The sequence below is a fragment of the Xyrauchen texanus genome, chromosome 8 (assembly GCF_025860055.1).
Source record: "Xyrauchen texanus isolate HMW12.3.18 chromosome 8, RBS_HiC_50CHRs, whole genome shotgun sequence".
NCBI lineage: Eukaryota > Metazoa > Chordata > Actinopteri > Cypriniformes > Catostomidae > Xyrauchen > Xyrauchen texanus.
Window position 1 is genome coordinate 9,892,813 of NC_068283.1, and position 24,241 is coordinate 9,917,053.

Here is a 24,241-nt window from a genome sequence, read left to right on the forward strand (position 1 = left end):
TGCAGCAGCACAGTTGACCGAAATTCCATGAGGTGCTGTCATAAATAAGGGCAGACTAGCAGCTCTAGATTTTGTAATCTAGAGGCTGTAAAAAGGTTGCTGTTGTCTACCATACTGCTTCAGTCACTTCAGACTCCTTGAGTTGACATTTAACAGTAATAAGTCAGTCTATCCCCTTCAGACATATCTAAGCATGCTACAATGTCTCCAATAAGTGCAACCTGGTACTCATTTGGTTTGTTGTGCAAATAATGAAATGTTTTCTCCTGCTTTTCTCTTTTACAGTTAAGGAGTTTCTTGCTAAAGCCAAAGAAGATTTCCTAAAGAAATGGGAGAACCCAGCACAGGTCAGTAAAGCTAATTTTCTGCTCTGCGCACACACAATAACTTAGACAGGAGCCATCAAGCTAATATGAGTTGGTGAATGCCCTCTTCTGGCCACAGTTTGAACTGGCCTTACTGTTTGTTTTCTTATGATGGACGAAGTACACAAATCATTTACTTAAGTTAGAGAGCAGATACCCTGATTAAATACTAGTACTTTGAAGTACTTTCTGAATGTACCAAAATATATAAATTAAAACTGTTTATTAGGACAATCGTTTTTTAATTGCATTTAGTATGGTCCATCCTCCTCAAAATAGATAAAACCTCTGGATAATTATGTATGGGATCATCTGCATGCATGTATGGTGAAAACATAGAATAGCATATATGCTTGGAAAAAGAGTGGCATCAAATGGGGCAAAATATAAAGATACGTTTGTTCTGGGGCCTGGGTAGCACAGCGAGTATTGACGCTGATTACCACACCTGGAGTTCGAATCCAAGGTGTGCTGAGTGACTCCTGCCAGGTCTCCTAAGCAACCAAATTGGCCCGGTTGCTAGGGAGGGTGGAGTCACATGGGGTAACCTTGTGGTCGCGATTTACTGGTTCCCGCTCTCAATGGGGCGTGTGGTAGGTTGTGCGTGGATCGCTGAGAGTAGCATGAGTCTCCACATGCTGCGAGTCTCCGCGGTGTCATGAACAATGAGTCGTGAGATAAGATGTGTGGATTGATGTGTGGTCTCAGAAGTGGAGGCAACTGAGACTTGTCCTCTGCCACCCGGATTGAGGTGAGTATCTGCGCCACAACGAGAAACTACTTAGTAGTGTGAACTGGGCATTCCAAAATTGGGGAAATATAAAAAAATATATATGTTTGTTCTCTACATTTAGGCCTCTTCAAATCTTGTAATTTTATATTATACAACTGTTACAAAAACTTGGTCATGTAAATAATTTGTGTGGTACACCACAGAACAAGTTAGTGCCAAATTTGTCCTTGGAAATATTTCTTTATTTTTTACCTCAGGAAGCCAACAATGTCCATCTTCTGTTCAGATCTTCAGTGCTAATTCATCCTGTTTAACTTTTTATTAATCTGTATTTGCAGAATACCGCATCTTTGGACCACTTTGAAAGGTTGAAGACTCTGGGCACCGGCTCGTTCGGTCGAGTCATGCTTGTCAAGCACAAAGAATCAGGCCAGCATTTTGCCATGAAGATCCTTGACAAACAGAAGGTTAGCTGCTTTCAGTGGAGTCAGAGGTATCAGATGTGTGTTTGTTGGAGCTAATTCACTCGTGTCTTTCAGGTGGTGAAACTGAAACAGATAGAACATACACTGAATGAGAAACGCATCCTACAGGCTGTCAGCTTCCCGTTCCTGGTGCGATTGGAGCACTCGTTCAAGGTACCAGCTGTATGAGTGTAATTTAGGGCTGAATGATATCATTGAAAATTATACCTCTCTATGTTGACAATATCTCAAGATTTAGCCTACGTTTTTGCTCTGAAATGACTTTTCAACTCAGTTTTATTTGTATAGCACTTTTTACAATAAATATTGTTATAGAGCAGTTTTACAGAAAATAGAAAAAAGCAAGCCAAAGGCAATAGTGGCAAGGAACCCCCCACAAAAAACTTGATATTGAGCATTGTAACTGAGCCAAGTCTCTGTCATTTTGCAAAGTAAGAGTCTCCAGTGTGTTTCAGGTTTTATAGTTTAAAAATTCCACATGATGAACCAAATCTTACATTTACATTTATTAATTTGGCAGAGGCTTTTATCCAAAGCGACTTACAAAAGAGGAAAACATAAGCGAATCATCTTAAGGAGACAGTGGTACAAAAAGTGCCATACTACAAAGTTTCACTATCATCAGAATAGTGTACAAAACAGATTTAAGTGCAACAAGAAAATGTAAATAATTATTATTATTATTATTTTTTTTTAGTGAACGGTTAAGTGCTTTTGGAAAAGATGTGTTTTTAGCCGTTTTTTGAAGATAGAGAGTGAGTTAGCTTCCCGGATTGAGTTGGGAAAGTAATTCCACCACCGTGGTATGATGAAACTGAAAGTCCGGGAAAGTGTTTTGGTGCCTCTTTGTTTTGGTATGACAAGGCGACGTTCCTTAGCCGACCTCAGGCTTCTGTTGGGAACGTAGCTCTGCATAAATGTTTTTAGGTATGCCGGAGCAGACCCAGTGACTGTTTTGTATGCCAGCATCAGGGCCTTGAATTTAGTACGTGCATGAACCGGCAGCCAGTGGAGAGAGACAAAGAGTGGTGTAACGTGCTCTCTTAGGTTCATTAAAGACCAGACGTGCTGCTGCATTCTGGATCATTTGGAGAGGTCTAATAGCACATGCAGGAAGGCCTGCAATGAGAGCGTTACAGTAGTCCAGTCTAGTTATGACAAGTGACTGAACGAGCAGTTGTGTGGCATGTACAGAGAGGAAGGGTCTTATCTTCCTGATATTGTAGAGTGTAAATCTACATGACCTTGCAGTCTTTGAGATGTGGTCTGTGAAATTTAGCTCATCATCAATGGTTACCCCTAGATTTCTGACCGATTTGGAAGGCGAAACTGTAGTTGGACCCAGCTGCACGGTGATGTGTTCAACAGCAGGGTTGGCTGGAAAGACAAGGAGTTCGGTCTTGGCAGGGTTGAGTTGCAGGTGGTGTTCCTTCATCCAGGCTGAGATGTCTGACGGTTGACTGTGTCAAAGGCAGCAGAAAGGTCCAGCAGAATCAGAACGGATGATCTGGATTCAGCTTTTGCCTGTCTCAGCGACTACGTGACAGACAGCAGGACAGACTCAGTGGAGTGTCCACTTTTGAAGCCTGACTGATTGTCATCGAGCAGCTTGTTCTGTGAGTGATAGGCAGAGATCTGATTGAAAACTGCCCTTTCAAGTGTTTTTGCCATGAATGGGATGAGAGAGACTGGTCAGTAGTGTTCTATCTGTGTGTAGTTAAGTGCAGGTTTTTTCAGCAGTGGGGTTACTCGAGCCTGCTTAAATGTAGTGGGAAAAGTGCCTGCAAGAAGGGATGTGTTAATTATGTGTGTAAGTGCCGGTAGAATGGACGGAGAGATGGCCTGGAGAAGGTGTGATGGAATGGAGTCAAGGGAACAGGTTGTGGGGTGGTTGGAGAGGAGGAGTTTAGAGACCTCAGTGTCAGTTAAAGGAGAGAACATAGAGACAGAAGAGTTGCATACAGGAGGTGGGTGTTTGACAGGGTGTGGTGCAGTGAATGTATTGCTGATGGCTGTAACCTTATTAGTAAAAAATGTGGCGAAGATACCTGCTGTCAGTGATGTGTCAGGTGGTGGAGGGGGAGGGCAGAGAAGTGTGTTGAATGTTCTAAACAAGCTACGAGTGTCTGTGGTGCTGTTGATCTTGGTCTGGTAATATGAAGTTTTTGCAGCTTTAATGTTATCTGAAAAAGTTGCAAGCAGAAGCTGATATTTACCTAGATCGGCTGGATCTTTAGATTTCCGCCATCTCCTCTCAGCTGCCTTGAGATCAGTCCGATGTTCACGAAGGACGTCAGACAGCCAGGGGCTGGGTGGTGTAGTACGTGCTGGTCTAGAGGAGAGAGGACAGATGTTGTCTAGACAGGTTGTTAAAGTAGAGCTAAAGTGTGTCTGTGGCAGTGTTTACATCAAGCATGGAAAATACATTTATTGTGGGAAGAGAGGCAGAGACATCAGTGGAAAGGCGAGAGGGTGAGAGGGAACGGAGGTTACGGTGAAAGGAAACCAAAGGTGGGGTCGGTTTTACAATGGATGGGAGAATCATGTTGAATTGAACAAAGTAGTGATCAGAGACATGTAAAGGTGTAACAAGAATATTTGAGGTGGTACAGTTACGTGTAAAAATGAGGTCCAGCTGGTTGCCCGACCTGCAAGTTGCTGTGGTGTGTAGTCTTTCCAAGTCAAATGAGGCCAGAAGAGTATTCAGTTCAATGGCCTGGGGCTTGTCTTGGTGTATGTTGAAATCGCCAAGAACCACAAATGGCCTGCCATCCTCTGGCAAGGAGGACAGCAGGACATCCAACTCCTCAAGAAAGCTTGTCAGCTGACCTGGGTGGCGATAGATGACAACAATATGTAATTTTGTGGGTTGCATTGTAGTAATGGCATGGAATTCAAAAGATGTATTGTTACATAGTGAAGCCTGTGGTGAAAAAGTCCAGTTATTATGAATGAGCAAACCTGTTCCCCCACCCCTACCAGTATGTTGAGGGGTGTGGGAGAAGTTGTTGGAGAGAGCAGCAGGTGTTGCTGTGTCCTCAGGATGTATCCATGTCTCTGTCAGTGCCAGGATGCTGAGGGTGGACTGTGTGGCGAAAGCTGGAATGAAGGCAGCTTTGTTCACAGCAGACTGGCAGTTCCAGAGTCCCACTGAGAACGAGAGTGGGGCAGGTGTTGAAGTGCAAAGCGACCGTCGGTTGTGTGGGTTGCGTTTTGTCTTGCATCTGTATCTTGTGAACGGTCTACAACAGATAACAGGGATGTGCTTGAAGGCATGTGTTATTAGTGAACTAGACATTTTATTATGTATGTATGTATAAGTAAAATAATAAAAGCGATAGAATAGAAAAATACTTAAGTGCTTTGGTGAGTGGAGCCTTGTCAGTGTCCTTGCTCGGTGGACTCGCACAGGTAGACTCGCTGGTCTTTACCCAAGTAGGTCTACACACGAGGATGGCTTTACACGAGGGCCACCACTTCCACTGCCGCTTCCGTGTCAGCATTAAGTCCAATAAATACACACTTTAACGAGCCGTTCAGTGGAAAAAGCGGCCACGCCTTAATGCTACAACAAAGCTAGTCATGAGGTCATTCTTTTTACTTTACTTTTATGCATTTGGCAGACGCTTTTATCCAAAGCGACTTTCAATGCAATTATTACAGGGACAATCCCCCCAGAACAACATGGAGTTAAGTGCCTTGCTCAAGGACACAATGGTGATGGCTGTGGGGTTAGAACCTGCAACCTTCTGATTAACTGTGGGGTTAGAACCTGCAACCTTCTGATTAACAGCCCTGTGCTTTAGCCACTACTCCACAACCACTCCGAACCTGAGGGTTGCGCGGGAACAAACGCAACTTCTGTACAGCGCAAATAAATGTTGCTGCACTTTAGCAATAAATAATACTCTAAAACAAGTGAAGCACTGTTTGCAGACACTGAAACGACGATAGTTTTACACACACTGGATAATCAACCCGAAATCTAACAGCGAATCCTACGGGACAAGTCTAAACAAATCTAGCAGTGAATACTATGGGACAAGTCAACACAAATATAGCGCGCACACACACCAAACACACGTTTAAGCGACCCGTGTTAAAGACCGTAAACAAACAGCACCTGATCTAGCAATGAATACCAATCTAACAACGTTAAAAACAATGAAATAAACACACTTACATACAACTGCAGACTCCTGTAGACAGATCGCTTATTAAGATAAATCTTAATTTATTTCTGGTTATTATTGTTATTTTGGTTTAACAATAAACTGCATCTTTGATATTGTTGTTTTGGACTAATGTGATGTCTGTCTCTGTGCCCATATTGGTATGAATTGGACCATTTTTAACGTTCTATAAACTGATTTTGAAAACTATTGGCTGATTTAATCTGTTGTCTGCTTTTTCCTCCATCTTAATTATTGGTATCGGCAAAATCCACTATCAGTCGACCTCTAATTAAGATATGTTTATTGAGAGTCTCTTGTAGTCACGAAACTAGTCTAATGACACACTCTTTTATGAGAATTAATGGTCAAATAAAAAGCATCACAATATTCGCATTGCTGCTTTTGATTTATATTGGCAGCAAAATCATTGCACATACAGTACTGTGCAAAAGTCTTTGGCACATAAGATGTTTCTCACAAACTTTTGTGGTTATTTATATCTTCAGCTTTAGTGTGTCAATAGGAAATATAGATGTTAGACTCTCAAACATTACTTTTGCAAATAGAAAAGATTAGAATAGAAGAACAGGGAGCCCTGCAAAAGATGGCATGACTCCAACATAGATCCCCACTGAACATTGAGTCAGTCTGAGATTACATAAAGAGACCGAAGCAATTGAGAGCCTAAATAGATAGAAGAACTGTGGTGAATTCTCCAAGAAGCTTTGAACATCATATCTGCCAAAAACCAGGAAAAACTGTGTCCAGGTGTATCTAGGAGAATTGGGGCTGTTTTGAAGGCAAAGGTGGTCACACCAAATATTGATTTTTAGCTTTTATGTTTACTGGACTTTTTATGATGTTAATTGATATATGAAAACTATTTATGGCATTATTTTTGAAGACATCCTCACTATGCAACAGTTTTCCCAAGTGCCTAAAACATTTGCACAGTACTGTATATCATTATATTCAATATTTATCTCCGGCCTATGTGTTATGGCATATTTTATGTTTAGCGGATCATGTGTGCATCAGAAGTAAGTTTTATACCATTTTTTATGTGTTTTCATTCCTCAGGACAATACTAACCTGTATATGGTAATGGAGTATGTTCCTGGAGGAGAGATGTTTTCTCACTTGCGTAGAATCGGACGGTTCAGGTGAGTATTTGTGGGCTTTGTGCGCTAACTTCCAATCTTACACAATCCCAGAGTTTGATAACAATGCAGGACAATTTAAGCAAACTGCAAAAAAGCTCAAATTTGATTTTAAAATGAAGAAATACAAATATACACTTTCACTTATGCATTCTAATTAGTTATGACCCTAAAATCTTAAAGTTGAAAAAAGTATCTGTTACATTTGAAAGATTTTGTTATTTGTCATCCACCCTTTTTCACTGCTAGTTTTAGTTCACTAGAAAAACTTTGAGTCCATCCAAATTTGTCACACTTATTACAATATCTGTCTCATTCAAAGAGCCTGAATGATATCTGGTGAATGAAATGGCTTGCCTTTTCTCCATTTACCTTCCCTGTGTCTCTCTGTCTCTCTTTTTTAAAGTGAGCCTCATGCCCGATTCTATGCCGCCCAGATAGTTCTGACCTTTGAATACCTTCATTCGCTTGATCTTATCTATCGAGATCTGAAGCCTGAAAACCTGCTTATAGACCAGCAGGGCTACATACAGGTAAAAACACTCATAAAGCAGCTGTACAGGGTGTAAAGTCAGATAGCATTATGCGGTGTTATGATAGCATCTCCAAGAATAGCACATGGCTTTTATATGGTTATTTATACACATACATAACCATATATATATATATATATATATATATATATATATATATATATATATATTTAGTATTTGTATCGACAACATACATTTTGATATTGTGTCTATATTTATATATTTAAGCAATATAACACTCGCACACGAGTGCATTATGTCCCTACATTAGCACTGCTGTGATTCGGTCGCACAAGGCTGCAGGTCAAGTGCCGTAGGTAATCACAGCAGTGCTGATTTAAGGCCATATAGCACCATTGCGAGTGTTATATTGCTTAAATATTGTATATGCATCCTATTTTCTCTGTGGAAAAATAGCTGTCCAAGCAGGGGTTATGACTCCCTATTTCGCAGTAGCCGGTGCGCAACAGTCATTCACTATTGAAACCATAATGTCCTCTATCATTTTGAACAGTATTCCTCTCTAATGTGGAAACACGCCTTAAGTTTGAGTAATTAATCATTGTTGTGTTGCTCAGCTGTGATGAGCCTTAATGCTGAAGTTGTTAGCTGTTTAAAGCTATTTCCCAGCTTTAGTAGTAATCAGAGAAATCATTGAGTGCCGATGAAAGAAAATACTGACTGACTGGTGAAGCAACTTTGCAAATGTATAAAAAAAAATAAATAAAAAAAACAGTTTCTTTATTATTGTAATATTTAATATAAAATGAGTATAACAAAAAAAGAAGATACTGAAATATCACATTGATATAAGTATTCAGACCCTTAACTCTATACTTGTTGAAGCACCTTTGGTAGTGATTACAGCCTCAAATCTTTTTGAGTATGATGCAAAAAGCTTTGCACACCTGGATTTGGGGATATTCTGCCATTCTTCTCTGCAGATCCTCTCAGGCTCTGTCAGGTTGATGGGAACCATCGGTGGACAGCCATTTTCAGGTCTCTCCAGAGATGTTTGATTGGGTTCATGTCCAGGCTCTGGCTGGGCCATTCAAGGACATTCACAGAGTTGTCCCTAAGCCACTCTTGTGTTGTTTTGGCTGTGTGCTTGGTGTCATTGTCCTGTTGGAAGGTCCTTTGGCCCAGTCTGAGGTCCTGAGTGCACTAGACCAGGTTTTCATTAAGGAGATCTCTGTATTTTGCTGTGTTCAGCTTTCCTTCAACCCTGACCCGTCCCCCAGTCCCTGCTGCTGAAAACCCCCACAGCAGTATCCATCCTCCAGACATGACGCTTGGAATTTAGGCCAGAAAGTTCAATCTTTGTTTCATCAGTCAGGAGAGTCTTGTTTCTCCTGGTGCTTTTTTGCATATTCCATGCAGGCTTTAATGTGTCTGGCTTCCGTCTGGCCACTCTGCCATAAAGCCCAGATGGTGGTGTGTTGAATGATGGTTGTCCTTCTGCAAGTTTCTCCCATCTCCACACATGATCTCTGGAGCTCAACCAGAGTGACAATCGAGTTCTGGTCACCTCTCTTACCAAGTCCCTTCTCCACCGATTGCTCAGTTTGGCCAGGCGGTCAGTTCTAGGAAGAGTCCTAGTTGTTCCAAACTTCCATTTAAGAATTATGGAGGCCTCTGTGCTCTTGGGAACTTTTGATGCAGCCGAAATGTTTTTGTAGCCTTCCCCAGATCTGTGCCTCGACACAATCCTGTCTGAGCTCTGCAGGCAGTTCCTTTGACCTCATGGCTTGGTTTTTGCTCTTATTTGCATTTTCAGCTATGAGACCTTATATAGACAGGTGTGTGCCTTTCCAAATCATGTACAATAAATAGAATTTACCACAGATGGACTCCAATCAAAGTGTAGAAACATCTCAAAGATGATCCAGAGAAATGGGCTGTGCCTGAGCTAAATTTCAGGTGTCATAGCAAAGGGTCTGAATAGTTATGTCAGTGTTATATTTCAGTTTTCTGTTTAATTAGCAACGTTATCAAGAATCTGTCTTTTGCTTTTCCTTTATGGGGTATGGAGTGTAGATTGATGTGAAAAATTCAATAAAATACTTTAAAGCATTTTAGCATAAGGTTGCAACATAAAATGTGAAAAAAATGAAGGGGTCTGAATACTTTCTGAATTGTGTGTGTGTGTGTGTGTGTGTGTGTGTGTGTGTGTGTGTGTGTGTGTGTGTGTATGTGTATATATATGTATATATGTATATATATATATATATATATATATATATATATATATACACTCACCTAAATGATTATTAGGAACACCATACTAATACTGTGTTTGACCCCTTTCGCCTTCAGAACTGCCTTAATTCTACATGGCATTGATTCAACAAGGTGCTGAAAGCATTCTGTAGAAATGTTGGCCCATATTGATAGGATAGCATCTTGCAGTTGATGGAGATTTGTGGGATGCACATCCAGGGCACGAAGCTCCTGTTCCACCACATCCCAAAGATGCTCTATTGGGTTGAGATCTGGTGACTGTGGGGGCCATTTTAGTACAGTGAACTCATTGTCATGTTCAAGAAACCAATTTGAAATGATTCGAGCTTTGTGACATGGTGCATTATCCTGCTGGAAGTAGCCATCAGAGGATGGGTACATGGTGGCCAGAAAGGGATGGACATGGTCAGAAACAATGCTCAGGTAGGCCGTGGCATTTAAACGATGCCCAATTGGCACTAAGGGGCCTAAAGTGTGCCAAGAAAACATCCCCCACACCATTACACCACCACCAGCAGCATGCACAGTGGTAACAAGGCATGATGGATCCATGTTCTCATTCTGTTTACGCCAAATTCGGACTCTACCATCTGAATGTCTCAACAGAAATCGAGACTCATCAGACCAGGCAACATTTTTCCAGTCTTCAACTGTCAAATTTTGGGGAGCTCTTGCAAATTGTAGCCTCTTTTTCCTATTTGTAGTGGAGATGAGTGGTACCCGGTGGGGTCTTCTGCTGTTGTAGCCCATCCGCCTCAAGGTTGTGCGTGTTGTGGCTTCACAAATGCTTTGCTGCATGCCTCGGTTGTAATGAGTGGTTATTTCAGGCAAAGTTGCTCTTCTATCAGCTTGAATCAGTCGGCCCATTCTCCTCTGACCTCTAGCATCAGCAAGGCATTTTCGCCCACAGGACTGCCGCATACTGGATGTTTTTCCCTTTTCACACCATTCTTTGTAAACCCTAGAAATGGTTGTGCTTGAAAATCCCAGTAACTGAGCAGATTGTGAAATACTCAGACCGGCCAGTCTGGCACCAACAACCATGCCATGCTCAAAATTGCTTAAATCACCTTTCTTTCCCATTCTGACATTCAGTTTGGAGTTCAGGAGATTGTCTTGACCAGGACCACACCCCTAAATGCATTCAAGCAACTGCCATGCAATTGGTTGATTAGATAATTGCATTAATGAGAAATTGAACAGGTGTTCCTAATAATCCTTTAGGTGAGTGTATATATCTCACTATACCTAGAATTCTGTAGACAAAACCGATACATTTGAAATTTCAGATTTTGCCACTTATTTTAATTCCTTAGCAAAAACGAATATTGTATTGTATACGCCTTTTTTATTTAAAATTTCATTTAACTCAATTGACAAAAACAATGGCAGGTAGTCTTCAAGTATTTCTCAGTTTACTGGATATTGCTTCATGTTTATCAAGTAATTCTTTACAACTGACTGTGTATTTGAATAACTTTTTTTACTTGTCAGTATTGTTGTTTGATTAATATTAGCACTAACAGAGAGCAGCAGGTCTTTTCTGCTGTATTTACACTGAAAGATCCAATATTTTGACATATTAGACATACTTTGACATGCACACTATACAGTATATATATATATATATATATATATATATATATATATATATATATATATATATATATGAGTGCCTTCCATAAGTATTTGGACAGTAAGACACTTATCTTAAGTTTGGCTCTGTACCCCACCACATTGGATTTTAAATGATTATCAATCAATATTTGATTGAAATTTAGTGTCATCTTTAATTTGAAGGAATTTACATCCAAATTGGGTGAATGTTTTAGTAAAAATGTACGCTTTATACACAGAACCCATGGGGCTCACAAGTAATTGGACAAACTAGCATAATAATAAATATAGTGATAATCTTAATACTTGGTTGACAATCCTTTGCAGTGAACTGTCTGAAGTCTGGAACCCATGGACATCACCAAATTCTGGGTTCTCTCTCTAGTGATGCTTTGCCAGTCTTAAGTTGCTGCTTGTTTATGGGTCTTCCTGCTTTCAGTTTTGTCTTAAGCAAGTGAGATGGATGTTCAATTGGGTTGAAGTCAAGTGACTGACTCTGCCATTGAAGAATATTCTAATTCTTTGCCTTTAAAAGCTCTTTTGTTGCTTTCACAGTATTTTATTCACTGTCCATCAGTACTGTGAAGCACCGTCTTCTCAGTTTTGTAGCATTTGGCTGAATCTGAGAAGAAAGTATAGTCCTAAACACTTCAGAAATCATCCTCTTGCTTCTGTCAGCAGTCATATCATCTACAAACACTAGTCACCCATTTCCACTGGCAGCTAAACGTGCCCATGCCATAACACTGCCTCCACAAGATTTCACAGGTGATGTGGTATGCTTTGATAATTCTCCATACTCTTCCCTTCCCATAATTCTTGTACAGGTGTATCTTAGTTCCATTTGTCTAAATAAGTGTTTCAGAACTTTCTGGCAGTCTAATCTGTTCTTCCTATTCTTAAAGCTTACAAGTGATTTGTATCTTGTGGTAAACCCTCTTTATTTACTATCATGAAGACATCTATTGATTGTAGACATTGACAATGATGACTTGGCTCGATGTTGTAAAATGTTTTTTCTTCATCAAGGAAATAATTCTGTGATCCTCCACCTCAGTTGCCTTCCGTGATCGTCCAAGTCTTTTGGTGTTGCTGAGGTCACCAGTGCGTTCTTTCTTTTTAAGAATGTACCAAATTGTTGATTTGGCCATTCCGAAGGTTTCTGTTCTATTCTGATTGTTTTGTTTTGTTCAGCCAAATCATGGTAAGCTTTACTTGCGTTTACAGCCCTTTGAACTTCATAATGAGAGTTTACAGCAATGGGTCCAGCCCTTTTAACTGATTCATGTTTAATGAAATAACCTGGGAACAGCCCACACCTGACCGTAAAACAGCTTCTCAGTTGATTGTCCAATTACTTTTGAGCCCCTGAAAATGGGGGGGGGGGGGTCTGTGTATAAAATGGGATGTTATTCCTAAACCATTCCCCCAGTTTGGATGTAAATCCTTCAAATTCTGTCTGCACTTCAATCGCATATTGATTGATTATCATTTAAATCCATTGTGGTGGTGTACTTACGGAGGACACTCTATATACACACACTTATTTAATGGGTACATTTACAAAAAGTTTCCATTTATTAATATTGTTAACGGGATAGTTTACCCAAAAGAGTATGAGTCACACGTGTTTTAAGACCACATAGACTGGATCTCTGACTCATTGGTTTATTACTTTATACTAGGATTGATTAATTTTGATATCTCTGAATTTTGTTTATAACATATTTTATCTTCATTATTATCACTCTTCTTTCAGGTAACAGATTTTGGATTTGCTAAACGTGTAAAGGGCAGGACCTGGACACTGTGTGGCACGCCTGAGTACCTGGCACCAGAAATCATCCTCAGTAAAGTGAGCATCAAAGCTGTTGCTGTTTATAACTCTGGTTCAACTTTTTTGCATACAGTGAAAGGTCTCTGAGGCTAACATTCTGCCTGATGTCTCCTTTAGTGTTCCATTGAATAAAGAAAGTCTTATGGGTTTAAAACAACATGTTCTAAACCTTGTTCTCAGCAACTATAACCCCAGGTTGCTCTAGGGAGACATCTTTGTAACCTGTCATGGTGTCTTCATATCGCTTTGATAGTCATGTGTTGATAGATAAAGATTCTGTTCTAATATGTCAATGCAGTCTTTTCGTATATAAACTTCAAGCTCTAACATTGCTTCTCTCAGGGTTATAATAAAGCAGTGGACTGGTGGGCTCTGGGAGTGCTCATCTATGAGATGGCTGCCGGTTACCCTCCTTTCTTTGCTGACCAGCCCATCCAGATATACGAGAAGATTGTGTCTGGGAAGGTGAGCTCTGAAATGCAATATCAGCATGCTGTGAGGATTTGGTCTTTGGTATTTCACTGGTCTGACTTCAGGGTTTCCGCAGATCCTTAAAAAGGCTTAAAATGAGGGGGCCTGGGTAGCTCAGCGAGTAAAGACGTTGACTACCACACCTGGAGTCGCAAGTTCGAATCCAGGGTGTGCTGAGTGACTCCAGTCAGGCTTCCTAAGCAACCAATTGGCCCGGTTGCTAGGGTGGGTAGAGTCACGTTGAGTAAACCTCCTCATGGTTGCTATAATGTGGTTCAAACTCTCAGTGGGGTGCATGGTGAGCAATAGCGTGAAGCCTCCACATGCGTCATGTCTCCGCGATAATGCGCACAACAAGCCACGTGATAAGATGCACGGATTGACTGTCTCAGACACGGAGGCAACTGAGATTCATGCTCCGCCAACTGGATTGAGGAGTCACTAAACCACCACGAGGACCTAAAGCACATTGGAAATTGGGCATTCCAAATTAGGGAGAAAAAGTCTTAAAATGTCTTCAATTCAGCTTTCCAAAATGTAAGGTCATAAAAATTCTTAAAGGAATAGTGCACCCAAAAATGAAAATTTGTTGATAAAATGTATCTGAGTTTCTTTCTTCATTAAAACAGAATTTAAGATTTTTAGGATTTCATTTCAGGCCTCCTCCTTTAAACAATGCAAGTGAAGGTTCTGCATTTTTTGACAGTCCAAAATGCATATTTAGGGTGCATCAAAACAATCCAGTCGACAAATAAAGTTCTCCTGAACCCAAACGGTTGACTGTTTTTAGAAACAAAACAATACTTCTATACTTTTTAACTACAAATGTTCACTTCCATACATCTCTGTGATGTGCGCTCATGAGAGGGTTGACGTAAGCTCGTTGGTAAGGTCACGCGTCACGTGGAGTAGGAGGCAGGAAGCACATCCTTGTTCACAAGAGAAGGAGCGCTGTATAAACGTTTAATTGTCTTTTAATGTAGATTTGTATAAGTGCATTGTTCAAAATGGTCGTTTGGCGTGTGTATCCTGGATGCTTCAACCTTAGGAAACCCCAATGAAAATGCACGCCAGGAAAAATATGAACTTTTCATTGATTGCTTATACATGATCTTGAGCGATTGAAGCTCTGGCTTATCGCGCTGATCCTGGATATCTGTACACCCCTAAATTCTCTCAAATATTGGAGGGTGTGCATTTCATGTGGATTATTTTGATGCACCCTAAATATGCATTTTGGACTGTCAATGCAAGTGAGTACATTCACTTGCATTGTTTAAAGGAGGAGGCCTGAAATTAAAAACTAAAAATCTCAAATTCTGTTTTGAAGAAGAAAGAAACTCAGATAAATCTTGGATGGCCTGAGGGTGAGTAAATTATCAGTTGCACTTATTTTCTCCAAGCATGCGGGGGCTTGTGTGTTTTCGGCTGTTGCAGAGCAGTTTGCAATTATTAGAACATATCAGAAATTTGACACGTGATTACTAATGATCAACTGTTGATGTTGATGAAATAGAACAATGTTTACTTTTAATTGTTTATATTTTAATATGTTGTAGATTATCATAGGAGAGCACATTTTATTTCCCTTATCTGTATGAATGAGCAACTGGAAGCGTTGAAGTGCATACATTTCAAAATAAGAGTCCCTTGTGTATTTCAGCCTTTAAAGTTAACAGTTCCGCACTGGTTAAAAACTGCATCTGGAATTTAATTTAATTTGGACTCTTGTAGCCTCTGTCTGGCCCTCCCGATCACAGGAAGACTAAGAACATTTCATAAAAACTATTGGCAGATTAATTGCATTTCTTTCAACACATTATCATGTCAGCCAAGTACAATGTTGGACAACATCTAATTTGTATTTATTTATTTAATGGTACATAAACCAATTTTAATGTGATCTATATGTGGAAAACATGTCTTGCATTCAGCCTACCCTGTTTTACTGATGATCAATGTTAAGGCCGTGTTGAATGTGTGTCCCTGTCTAAGTCGGAGTCTGTGATACATGATTTATTTTGAAATTGTGAGGGTTTGTTTTGGTATGGGGATACGGTATTAATTTTATTTGTTCAGGTCTTGAAAAAGGCCTTAATGTCTTCAATTTGATTTTATAAACTCTGCAGCAACCCAGAATTTTGTCAATCTTCCTCCAGGTCCGCTTCCCCTCCCATTTTAGCTCTGACCTGAAGGATCTGCTGAGAAACCTGTTGCAGGTAGATCTGACCAAACGCTTTGGTAACCTCAAGAACGGCGTCAATGACATCAAGGGTCACAAATGGTTTGCAACCACCGACTGGATCGCAATCTACCAGAAGAAGGTAAGAGTCTTCCCAAATAGTGCTGGACATTCATAATGGCCTCAAGGTTATGTTAATGGTGATGTGTATAATAGGGATTTAACAGTGTCATGGTATACCACAGTTTTAAAAAGAGACAGTTGTCAAACTGTTGACATATATAATTCACAGTATTTTATTTTATTTGAATTTGTTTCTAAAATCCAAGTAAAGGAATTAAAGCAGGGTTTGTACAAGGTGCTTGAAGTACTTGAATTTGGCTTTTTCAAATTAAAGTCCTGGAAAACCCTTTAAAATAGCAATTTTTACCAAGAGGTGCTTAAAAAGAATTAGAGAAAATCTTAAAATACCTTGCTTAAATCATTTAATAAATGAAATGTATTTATTTTTGGAAAAACACAATGACGGACCACTAGACTAAGCAGTGCATAGACAGCTGTCATGTGGCACCTGTTACTTTTGGCAGTGCTGTTCAGAATGGGCCAATCACAATGAAGTGTTACTGGATGATTTAAAAAATATATATATATTTCATAGATTCTACTGTGGTGAATTTAACAAATATTAAACCTTGCAACGATCAGTTTAAATTACAGTTTACTCTCCAGAGTGAAAAGAATGATGAGATGTAAAACGTTTTGAATGATTTGAATACAGCTCAATGGAGGAACCAGTTTTGTGAGGAGGCTAGCGCCCCCTTCTGTAAAGAAAGTTTTGTGTCTTACAAAATTAGTTATTTCTGACAACATTTAAGTCAATATCAAAATATTTCCCTTGACTTTTTTAGTCATGAAAATGCTTATGATATGGCTTGACTCTGTTTTGCAATTGTTTTAGAAAATATATTTGAAATTGTCAATTGCCTGAAAAAAATCCTTGTCCCCTTCTTCTGGTACACCAATTCTATGACATGTAAAGTTATTTGTGTATTTATTTTGTACTTCTTTTTAATACAAGCATTAGTTCAAGGCCGAGCAAGTGTGCAAAAAAGCTAAACAAAATTATTATTAATAATAGTATTAATTTAAAAAGAGTGTTTGATTTCATGGCATTGGTGTCATCAATGTTAAAAAAAAAAAATTTGGTGTTGTACCCCATTGAACTTAGTGTAAACTTGCTTCGTTCGTGAAACAGAATTTAATTAATAAAAGAAAGAACAACAGCCAAGTTTTCCTTTTTATGAATAAAAGGTTTACCCTCAGCATTTATTGGCAAAAACTGAACTAAATGGAAAACTGAACTAAATGGAAAACTGAACTAAATGGAAAACTGAACTAAATGGAAAACTGAACTAAATGGAAAATGTCAATATTTTGTAAGTTGGAATGTCAACATTTTCATTTGCAATTTGGGTCAGTTCTTCACATAAATCTGTTGTGTGACTTTAGAAAACATGAAACAGCACATGAGTCATGTGGACTACTGTTTACAGTTATTCACTTTTGGTGGAAAGCTAATTTGAAATCACGTGATTGATTTGTTATATTTTAACGCTTTAGTAGGCCTCATGCATAGATTTCATTTGACATCAAAAGGTTTAAATGGGTGTGATGTTCTAAAACCTGATCATGAGCTCATCATGATTGGAGCAGCACTCTCTAGACCTCACACTCCATGGCATTCGCAACCAATTGTACTTCGATAATGTTACGTAAGTGAAACAGGACATTCAGCAAGTAAAAATGTAGGGGGAGACCAGGAACGTGTATTAAGAATGCAAAAAATGGGGTCAATTTTATTAAATTTTGACTTGAAAGCTGAAGTGTGTAGTTTCTGCACAACCAAACAGTTTTCCATCAAATTCTAGAAATTTCCCCCACATCTTCCATTGGTTGTACAAACCGATAGTCCTGCCACAAACTCCCACTTGAGTCAATGTTGTTGTATTGTGATGGATGGGCTGCTTAAATTATTTGATTAAAATATAAATGCAAGATAAATAAGAACTAAATATTTACTAGGGCACTCGATTTATGCATTAATTCAGTGCGATTAATTGCATTAAAAAAAATAAAAAAAACCTTTGCAACGAATCATGTCCCCTGACCATACGGTATATTCCTACCATGGGAGCAATTCAAGCTTGAATTACCACCTGTTTTCAGCAGGGGGCATTATTCAATATTCCAGCTGTGTAGGCAACATGCAGCTGTACAGACAACAACTGAAACGCTTGACAAAATGAGAACGCATTGTGTTCTTCTAAGTTTCAAACTATATTTAATTGACACAGCGACCGTAAAACCACTGTTTTACACAACGCAACCAAAGTGAGATGCTCCAAAAGCATCCCTGAGACACGTGTACATCGATGTGTTGTTAGAAAAACAAAACTTTGCTGCAAATTCGCCACAGATCATTTTCACATGCAAATGAGCTTTGCGGCAAACTTGCGGCCAATTGTCCATTGTTGCCAAAGGTTTGCCGGAGGTTCACCATTACTGGTGAAGAGCTGCAAACATCTGCCAAACATTTGTGGCGAATCACAAGCTCATTTACAGGTGAAAATAGTGAGCGGCATATTTGAGGCTAGTTTACATTTTTTTGTAAAGGAAGCCCGAATAATAAACCTGTCTTGGACAGATTGACGAATTCAGTTGCAAGATGGATTGCCGTTGACTCTAGAGCAATTATTGGCTTGTGTTCAATAAAATGGAAATAAACAATATATTGCCTTCTAAAGCCACTTTTTGTATTGAATATGTTTTACTCGTCTGCCATGAAAATGTAATGCATTTTATTTATTTTAATTATGGTTTTATATATGTGTGTGTGTGTGTGTGTGTGTGTGTGTGTGTGTGTGTGTGTGTGTGTGTGTGTGTGTGTGTGTGTGTGTGTAATATTTTTAATTATTTTAATATAATTATTTTATCATCATATATTTAATTATTGTTATTTTGTGGCTTTCTCTGCAAATATGTATAAGTGCAATTCATTTGCTTAATCGGCATGTCATGTAATTCATTTGATTAAAATGTATAATTGATTGACAGCCCTAATATTTACATATTGTGACAGAGTATTACACATCTTATCAAGTAGCTCATTGAGTGCAGTTGCCTTATATACCTGGTAAAAGGGGGTTATTTTGCACTTCTAATCTCTCATTTTGCGTTTGTTTTTGCACTTCTAAACAGTAGAAATTTAATTTGACATATTATGGAAGTACATTACAATTACATTTTCCGGATTGACATTTTCTTTGGTAGGTGTTTCTTTATATTACACACATAAATTATTATAAACTTTATAAATTGACTTTAAATAAACCATCGTTTTTCATATCAACATTTTCATGATTATGACCGATCGTCTTAATTTGGTCAATAATTGGCTGACAAATATCAATGGCTGATACATCGGTGCATCCATAATTTGAACTGCAAAAATATGACATGAACTTTCGATAAATCTGATCTGTGTGTATTTGTGCATGACTGTGTTTCAGGTGGAGGCTCCCTTCATCCCAAAGTGCAAAGGCCCCGGGGACACCAGCAACTTTGATGACTACGAGGAAGAAGAAATTCGTGTCTCCATCACAGAGAAATGTGGAAAGGAGTTTTCTGAATTCTAGAAGCAGCAGCTGCAGTGGAGGAGGGATAGGGATGGAGAGAATTAGATGTGGGGCAACAAAGAAAGAGTGAAGCAAATGTTTTCCAGGGAGAGATGATAGACTGGACTGAGCCTGTATCCGGTAACAACAACACTACCACAAGAGCCCTCACACATGAATGGAGGGAGAAGAACCAGAGAGTCCTGAGAGAGCGCCAGCAGTGTTGCCTTTTCAGATCCTTCATCACTTGTTACTTGTCCATTTTCATGTTTTTCCTCTCGTTTGGTAGCCAGGGTCCACTGGGCAAAGATTCGGTCGCGTTTCTGTGACTAGCTGGCATGGGGATATGTGATTTTTCTTTTTTTTTAATTATTATTATTATTATTTTTCCAGAGATATAGAGGTTACTTTCTGGTACTGAATTTTGGCTTCTTCAGAGAAAATGACCCCTGTATTTCTCCACCCTTCCACATACCTCCAGTGCACCTACCCATCTACAATACCAAGTCAAACCAACTTGCACATTTCAAAGAACTAGAACAAAAGATTTTGAGATATAGCCCATTTCTCATTTGAATTTTAAGCATCACACCACCATAATTTGGAAAATTTTCATACTTCGCTCGAAGTTCAGGCAATTAGTTTAAAGATTGTTGGTTTGGACAGTCACTCATAGTTCTCTAGATTCGATTAGGTTCAAACTGTTTGCTTGACATGATATATCTAGATCAAATTATTCATTTCTTGTAGCTGCAAGTTTACCTGTGAGTTTTGCATTGTAAATATCCCTAAATGGCATTTCCCTCCCAGCAGTAAACTTGTCATGAGGATATAAAGTGTGTTGGCCTGAAAGAGATCATAAATGAGATCACAACACTTCTATCTGTAGCACATACAAGTATACTTGAAGCTTAAAATCATTTTCCACTTTTTTTCAGATGGCTTTCATTTGACATTTTTCCAGAAATAAAATCGGAGGAAGCATAAGGTGAATTGTCACAAGCACAAAGGCTTGTTGATATACAGCTGGTTTGAAAAAGACATGCTATTTTTTTAGAATAACACTTTTTTGTTTGTTTACAGGGTTCCTGGTGGTCGTTACTTGTTTTGCCGTGTTTAAATGTGATTCTAAGAAATATCCAAATAAAAAGTCTATTTTTGTTTTATCCCTACTGATACCATCACCTGACTAGTTTAGCCAATGATCAAAATGAAGCTGCCTTTAACACGTTTTACTCTAGTTTATCTCTAAAGTCTACTTGCTGAATCTGTCAGTTTTCTGCTTCAAATAAGCTTGTCACGCTAACACCCTGTCTACACCGAGCGCAAGCAGTTTTGCATCGTAACGCCTTGAGACCGTTTACTCTGTAGGCGTCAACCGAACGTTCTTAACTGTTTGTTTGTCTTGTTGGCTGGAGTAGCACCAGCGCATGCAGTGCCAAATAGAACGGGCATCCATTAACAGTCGGCACAACAAGGCGCGATTCGACGAACGCAGCTAGTGTAGACGGCGTCAATGATTTTAATGGGAGCGATTTTGCATTTGCCTGGTGGAGGAAGGATGTTAAGAAGCTTTGCATCAATTCATATTTAACTAAAAGATGTTAAATTTGTTCAATTGTAATTTTGGTGCCACTATTGGCAACAAACTGAGTGGCAGTCTGAGTGGCCCGATTGAGATGGACAAAACAACATTGGCTCCACCAATGCCATGAGATTGGACAGAACTACATGTTTTTTGACCAATTGCAAATCGCGAGTGTTTGAAACTTTAAAAACGGTCATTATTTTTGCAGTTCTATTTGGTGACGAAAGTGGCTCTGAAATTATCCACTTCGATTAAGATGCCCAATATCGCTCCTAGCTCTGGGTTTCCAGGACTTTTTTGCGATTAGGTTATGTGCTTTTTTATTTATGAAGACTAGTGTAGCTTAATTTTACAGAATGTTCGCAAACAACAGACTGGTGCCAGCTTATCATGGGTATTTCAAACAATATCTCAACTTTCAGTAACGGAAGTAATTTTGGTCACTGAATGGCTGTTTATTAAAGATGATGCCGTTTAAAAATTGCATTTCGAGATAAAAATACTGTTCGTGTACATTTTCCTCTCAGGAAATGTCATGTCATTAAAACCTGCCAGGTCCATAGCCAAAACAGATCAGGTTGTCACAGGCTTTGATCATTTGGTGTGATGAAGAAAGTGAAACAACCACAAGACAGATATTTCACAAAACTTTAGGTTATGTGTAGGTTTATGTCTTTTAAGCCTTCTTTTTTTCCTCCCCAAGCTCCAGAAATCAGGGACCTTTGCTCACCTGATTTCTGGAGACATCACAAGGGCCATAAAATAGGTGTAAAACACAAGAAACTGCCCCACCTTTTTGGTTTTGAATAGCTGGAAAACAAATCAGTTAGTGTTTAAGGAAGGCTTCTGTTCATTTTCATTACTCATCTACAACTCATCTGCAGTGTTTTGGACACTATGAGCAAAGGAAGACTATCCTCAACTGGTGCACTGAGTAAGATAATGTACAGGTTGAGCTTTTACCTAATTTTGAGAACTAATTTTGAGCTTAGTCGTGGTATGGAAGGTTTATATTCTAAGCAGAAGTTATTTGAACAGCATTTGAAAACAATGTCAAGATACTGAGAGATGAGAAATGCTCAGATGCACCTTTTTGTCAGAGCATGGAAATATGTGATGAACTTGGCGGTATTCGGATGTGGAAGACACCCCTCTGTCCGCCTGGTTCTCTGGGCCTCGTTCGTCCTCTTTGAGGATACATGAGTGTCACTCATCCTTCAGTCTTCATATACATTGTCAATTGTCATTGCATCAGTCCATAATACAGTTTGCCTTTGTACACATCCATTTTCCTTCACTCTTCTATTTGCTTTTTAAAAAGAGAAAAAATCATGAAGAAAACATTTGATTTACTTTTGCATATTTTTTAAGTGTATTTTCAATAACAGGAGTCTCGTTCCTCCCGACATGGTATGGTGATGGTGTAGTCTATTGTACCTTTTCGGGAAACAATACTGTGTATTCTCTGCCTTTAACAGTCTTAATTATTTTACCTTCTGGAGAAGTTGATGGATACCCGTAGGACACATCGATTATGTTAAAAATAAATACACAGAATAATATTTTGCAACATGTATCATTCCAATAAAGTTTTAATTGTTAAAGTTACAAAAATGTGGTGCTGTCTCAAATGTTATTCTTCTTTTCTTGAAATTCATGCAGAATTTGTTGTTTTATTATATTCAAGTCACATAGCAACATGCCTTGGGCAGCAGAGATTGGTTCTGTCTCACATAGAAACCATACATCTCATAATGGATTATTCTGGGTTCAATACAAATTAAGCTCAATCTACAGCATTTGCAGCATAAAAAAAAATAAGCAAAAATCAAGGTTACAGTGAGGCACTTTCGATGGAAGTGAATGGGGGCAATCTTTGGAGGGCTTCAAGGCAGAAATTTGAAGCTTATAATTTAAATTAATTCTGTTAAAACAAATGTATTATTTTAGCTGTCAAGTTGTTAAAATCTCGTTTTTACAGTCATTTTTTGGTTTACAGTGTAACATCGTCATGGCAATGACTTTGGATAACTTTTACATTTAAAAATTGTCTATAACTTTACACAGAAAATGTTAGTAAGTGACTTTATCACACTCAAATCATGATAACTCTTTGTCTTGTGGCTATACTTTTGAAAAAGTTAGTATTTTAACATTTATGGAATGGCCCCCATTCATTTCCATTGTAAGTGCCCTTTTTATATTTAAATGAGGAATGAGTCGAAATAATTTTTTATTGTAATCAACATTATGCCAAAGATGCTGCTGAGGGAGGTTAACTTGTATTGACCCGAAACATTACAATAAACTGGATGCAACAGGATGAGGTCATTTATGAACAATGTAGCATACTAGGCTTACTGTTAATTGTAGCATAATTCAGACTGTATTACAGTTATATATATATATACACACACACACACACACACTCTCTGGTGGCCAAATGTTTGGAATTATGTAGATTTTGCGCTTATGGAAAGTAATTGGTACTTTTATTCATCAAAGTGGCATTCAACTGATCACAATGTATATAGTCAGTAAATTTTCACATTATTAATGACCTATTACAATTTGAAAACAACTTTTAGAACTTCTTAAACTACTTCAAAGATTTCTCATCAAATTATCCTCCATGTGCAACAATGCCAGACTTGCAGATTCTTGTTAATCTAGCTGTCAGTTTGTCCAGATACTCCAGTGACATTTCACCCCACAGTTCCTGTAGCACTTGCCATAGTTGTGTCTGTCTTGTCGGACACTTCTCACGCACCTTAGAGACTAGCTGATCCCACAAAAGCTCAGTGGTATAGCATTGTATAGTCTTCATTCCTCAAAGCAATGATTGACTGATAAGTTGTTTATTTTTTGCCATTTTTGACCTAATATTGACCTTAAGACATGCCAGTCTATTGCATACTGTGGCAACTCAAACACAAATACAATGTTAAGTTTAATTTAATTAACTAAATAGCTTTCAGCTGTGTTTGATATAATGGCAAGTGATTTTCTAGTACCAAATGATCAATTTATCATGATTACTCAAGGATAAAGTGTTGGAGTAATGGCTGCTGGAAATGGGGCCTGTCTAGATTTGATCAAAAATTAAATTTTTCAAATAGTGATGGTGCTGTTTTTTTTTACATTAGTAGCTAATGTTCCGACTATACTTTGTGATCAGTT

At 38.7% G+C, this 24,241-nt stretch overlaps 1 protein-coding gene across 1 annotated transcript in view; it reads left to right on the plus strand.

Moving 5' to 3' along the window:
* The window catches only part of LOC127647747 (cAMP-dependent protein kinase catalytic subunit alpha-like), a 36,049-nt gene extending 13,385 nt beyond the window's left edge, over positions 1 to 22,664 (plus strand). Inside the window, exons 2-10 of the mRNA XM_052132191.1 lie at positions 286 to 347; positions 1,437 to 1,565; positions 1,638 to 1,736; positions 6,839 to 6,921; positions 7,325 to 7,451; positions 13,069 to 13,164; positions 13,489 to 13,611; positions 15,777 to 15,941; positions 19,369 to 22,664. Of these exons, the coding sequence (XP_051988151.1) occupies positions 286 to 347; positions 1,437 to 1,565; positions 1,638 to 1,736; positions 6,839 to 6,921; positions 7,325 to 7,451; positions 13,069 to 13,164; positions 13,489 to 13,611; positions 15,777 to 15,941; positions 19,369 to 19,494 (1,010 nt within the window). The 3' untranslated portion in view covers positions 19,495 to 22,664. The remainder of the gene's footprint in view (positions 1 to 285; positions 348 to 1,436; positions 1,566 to 1,637; positions 1,737 to 6,838; positions 6,922 to 7,324; positions 7,452 to 13,068; positions 13,165 to 13,488; positions 13,612 to 15,776; positions 15,942 to 19,368) is intronic.
* The last annotated feature ends 1,577 nt before the right edge of the window (positions 22,665 to 24,241 follow it).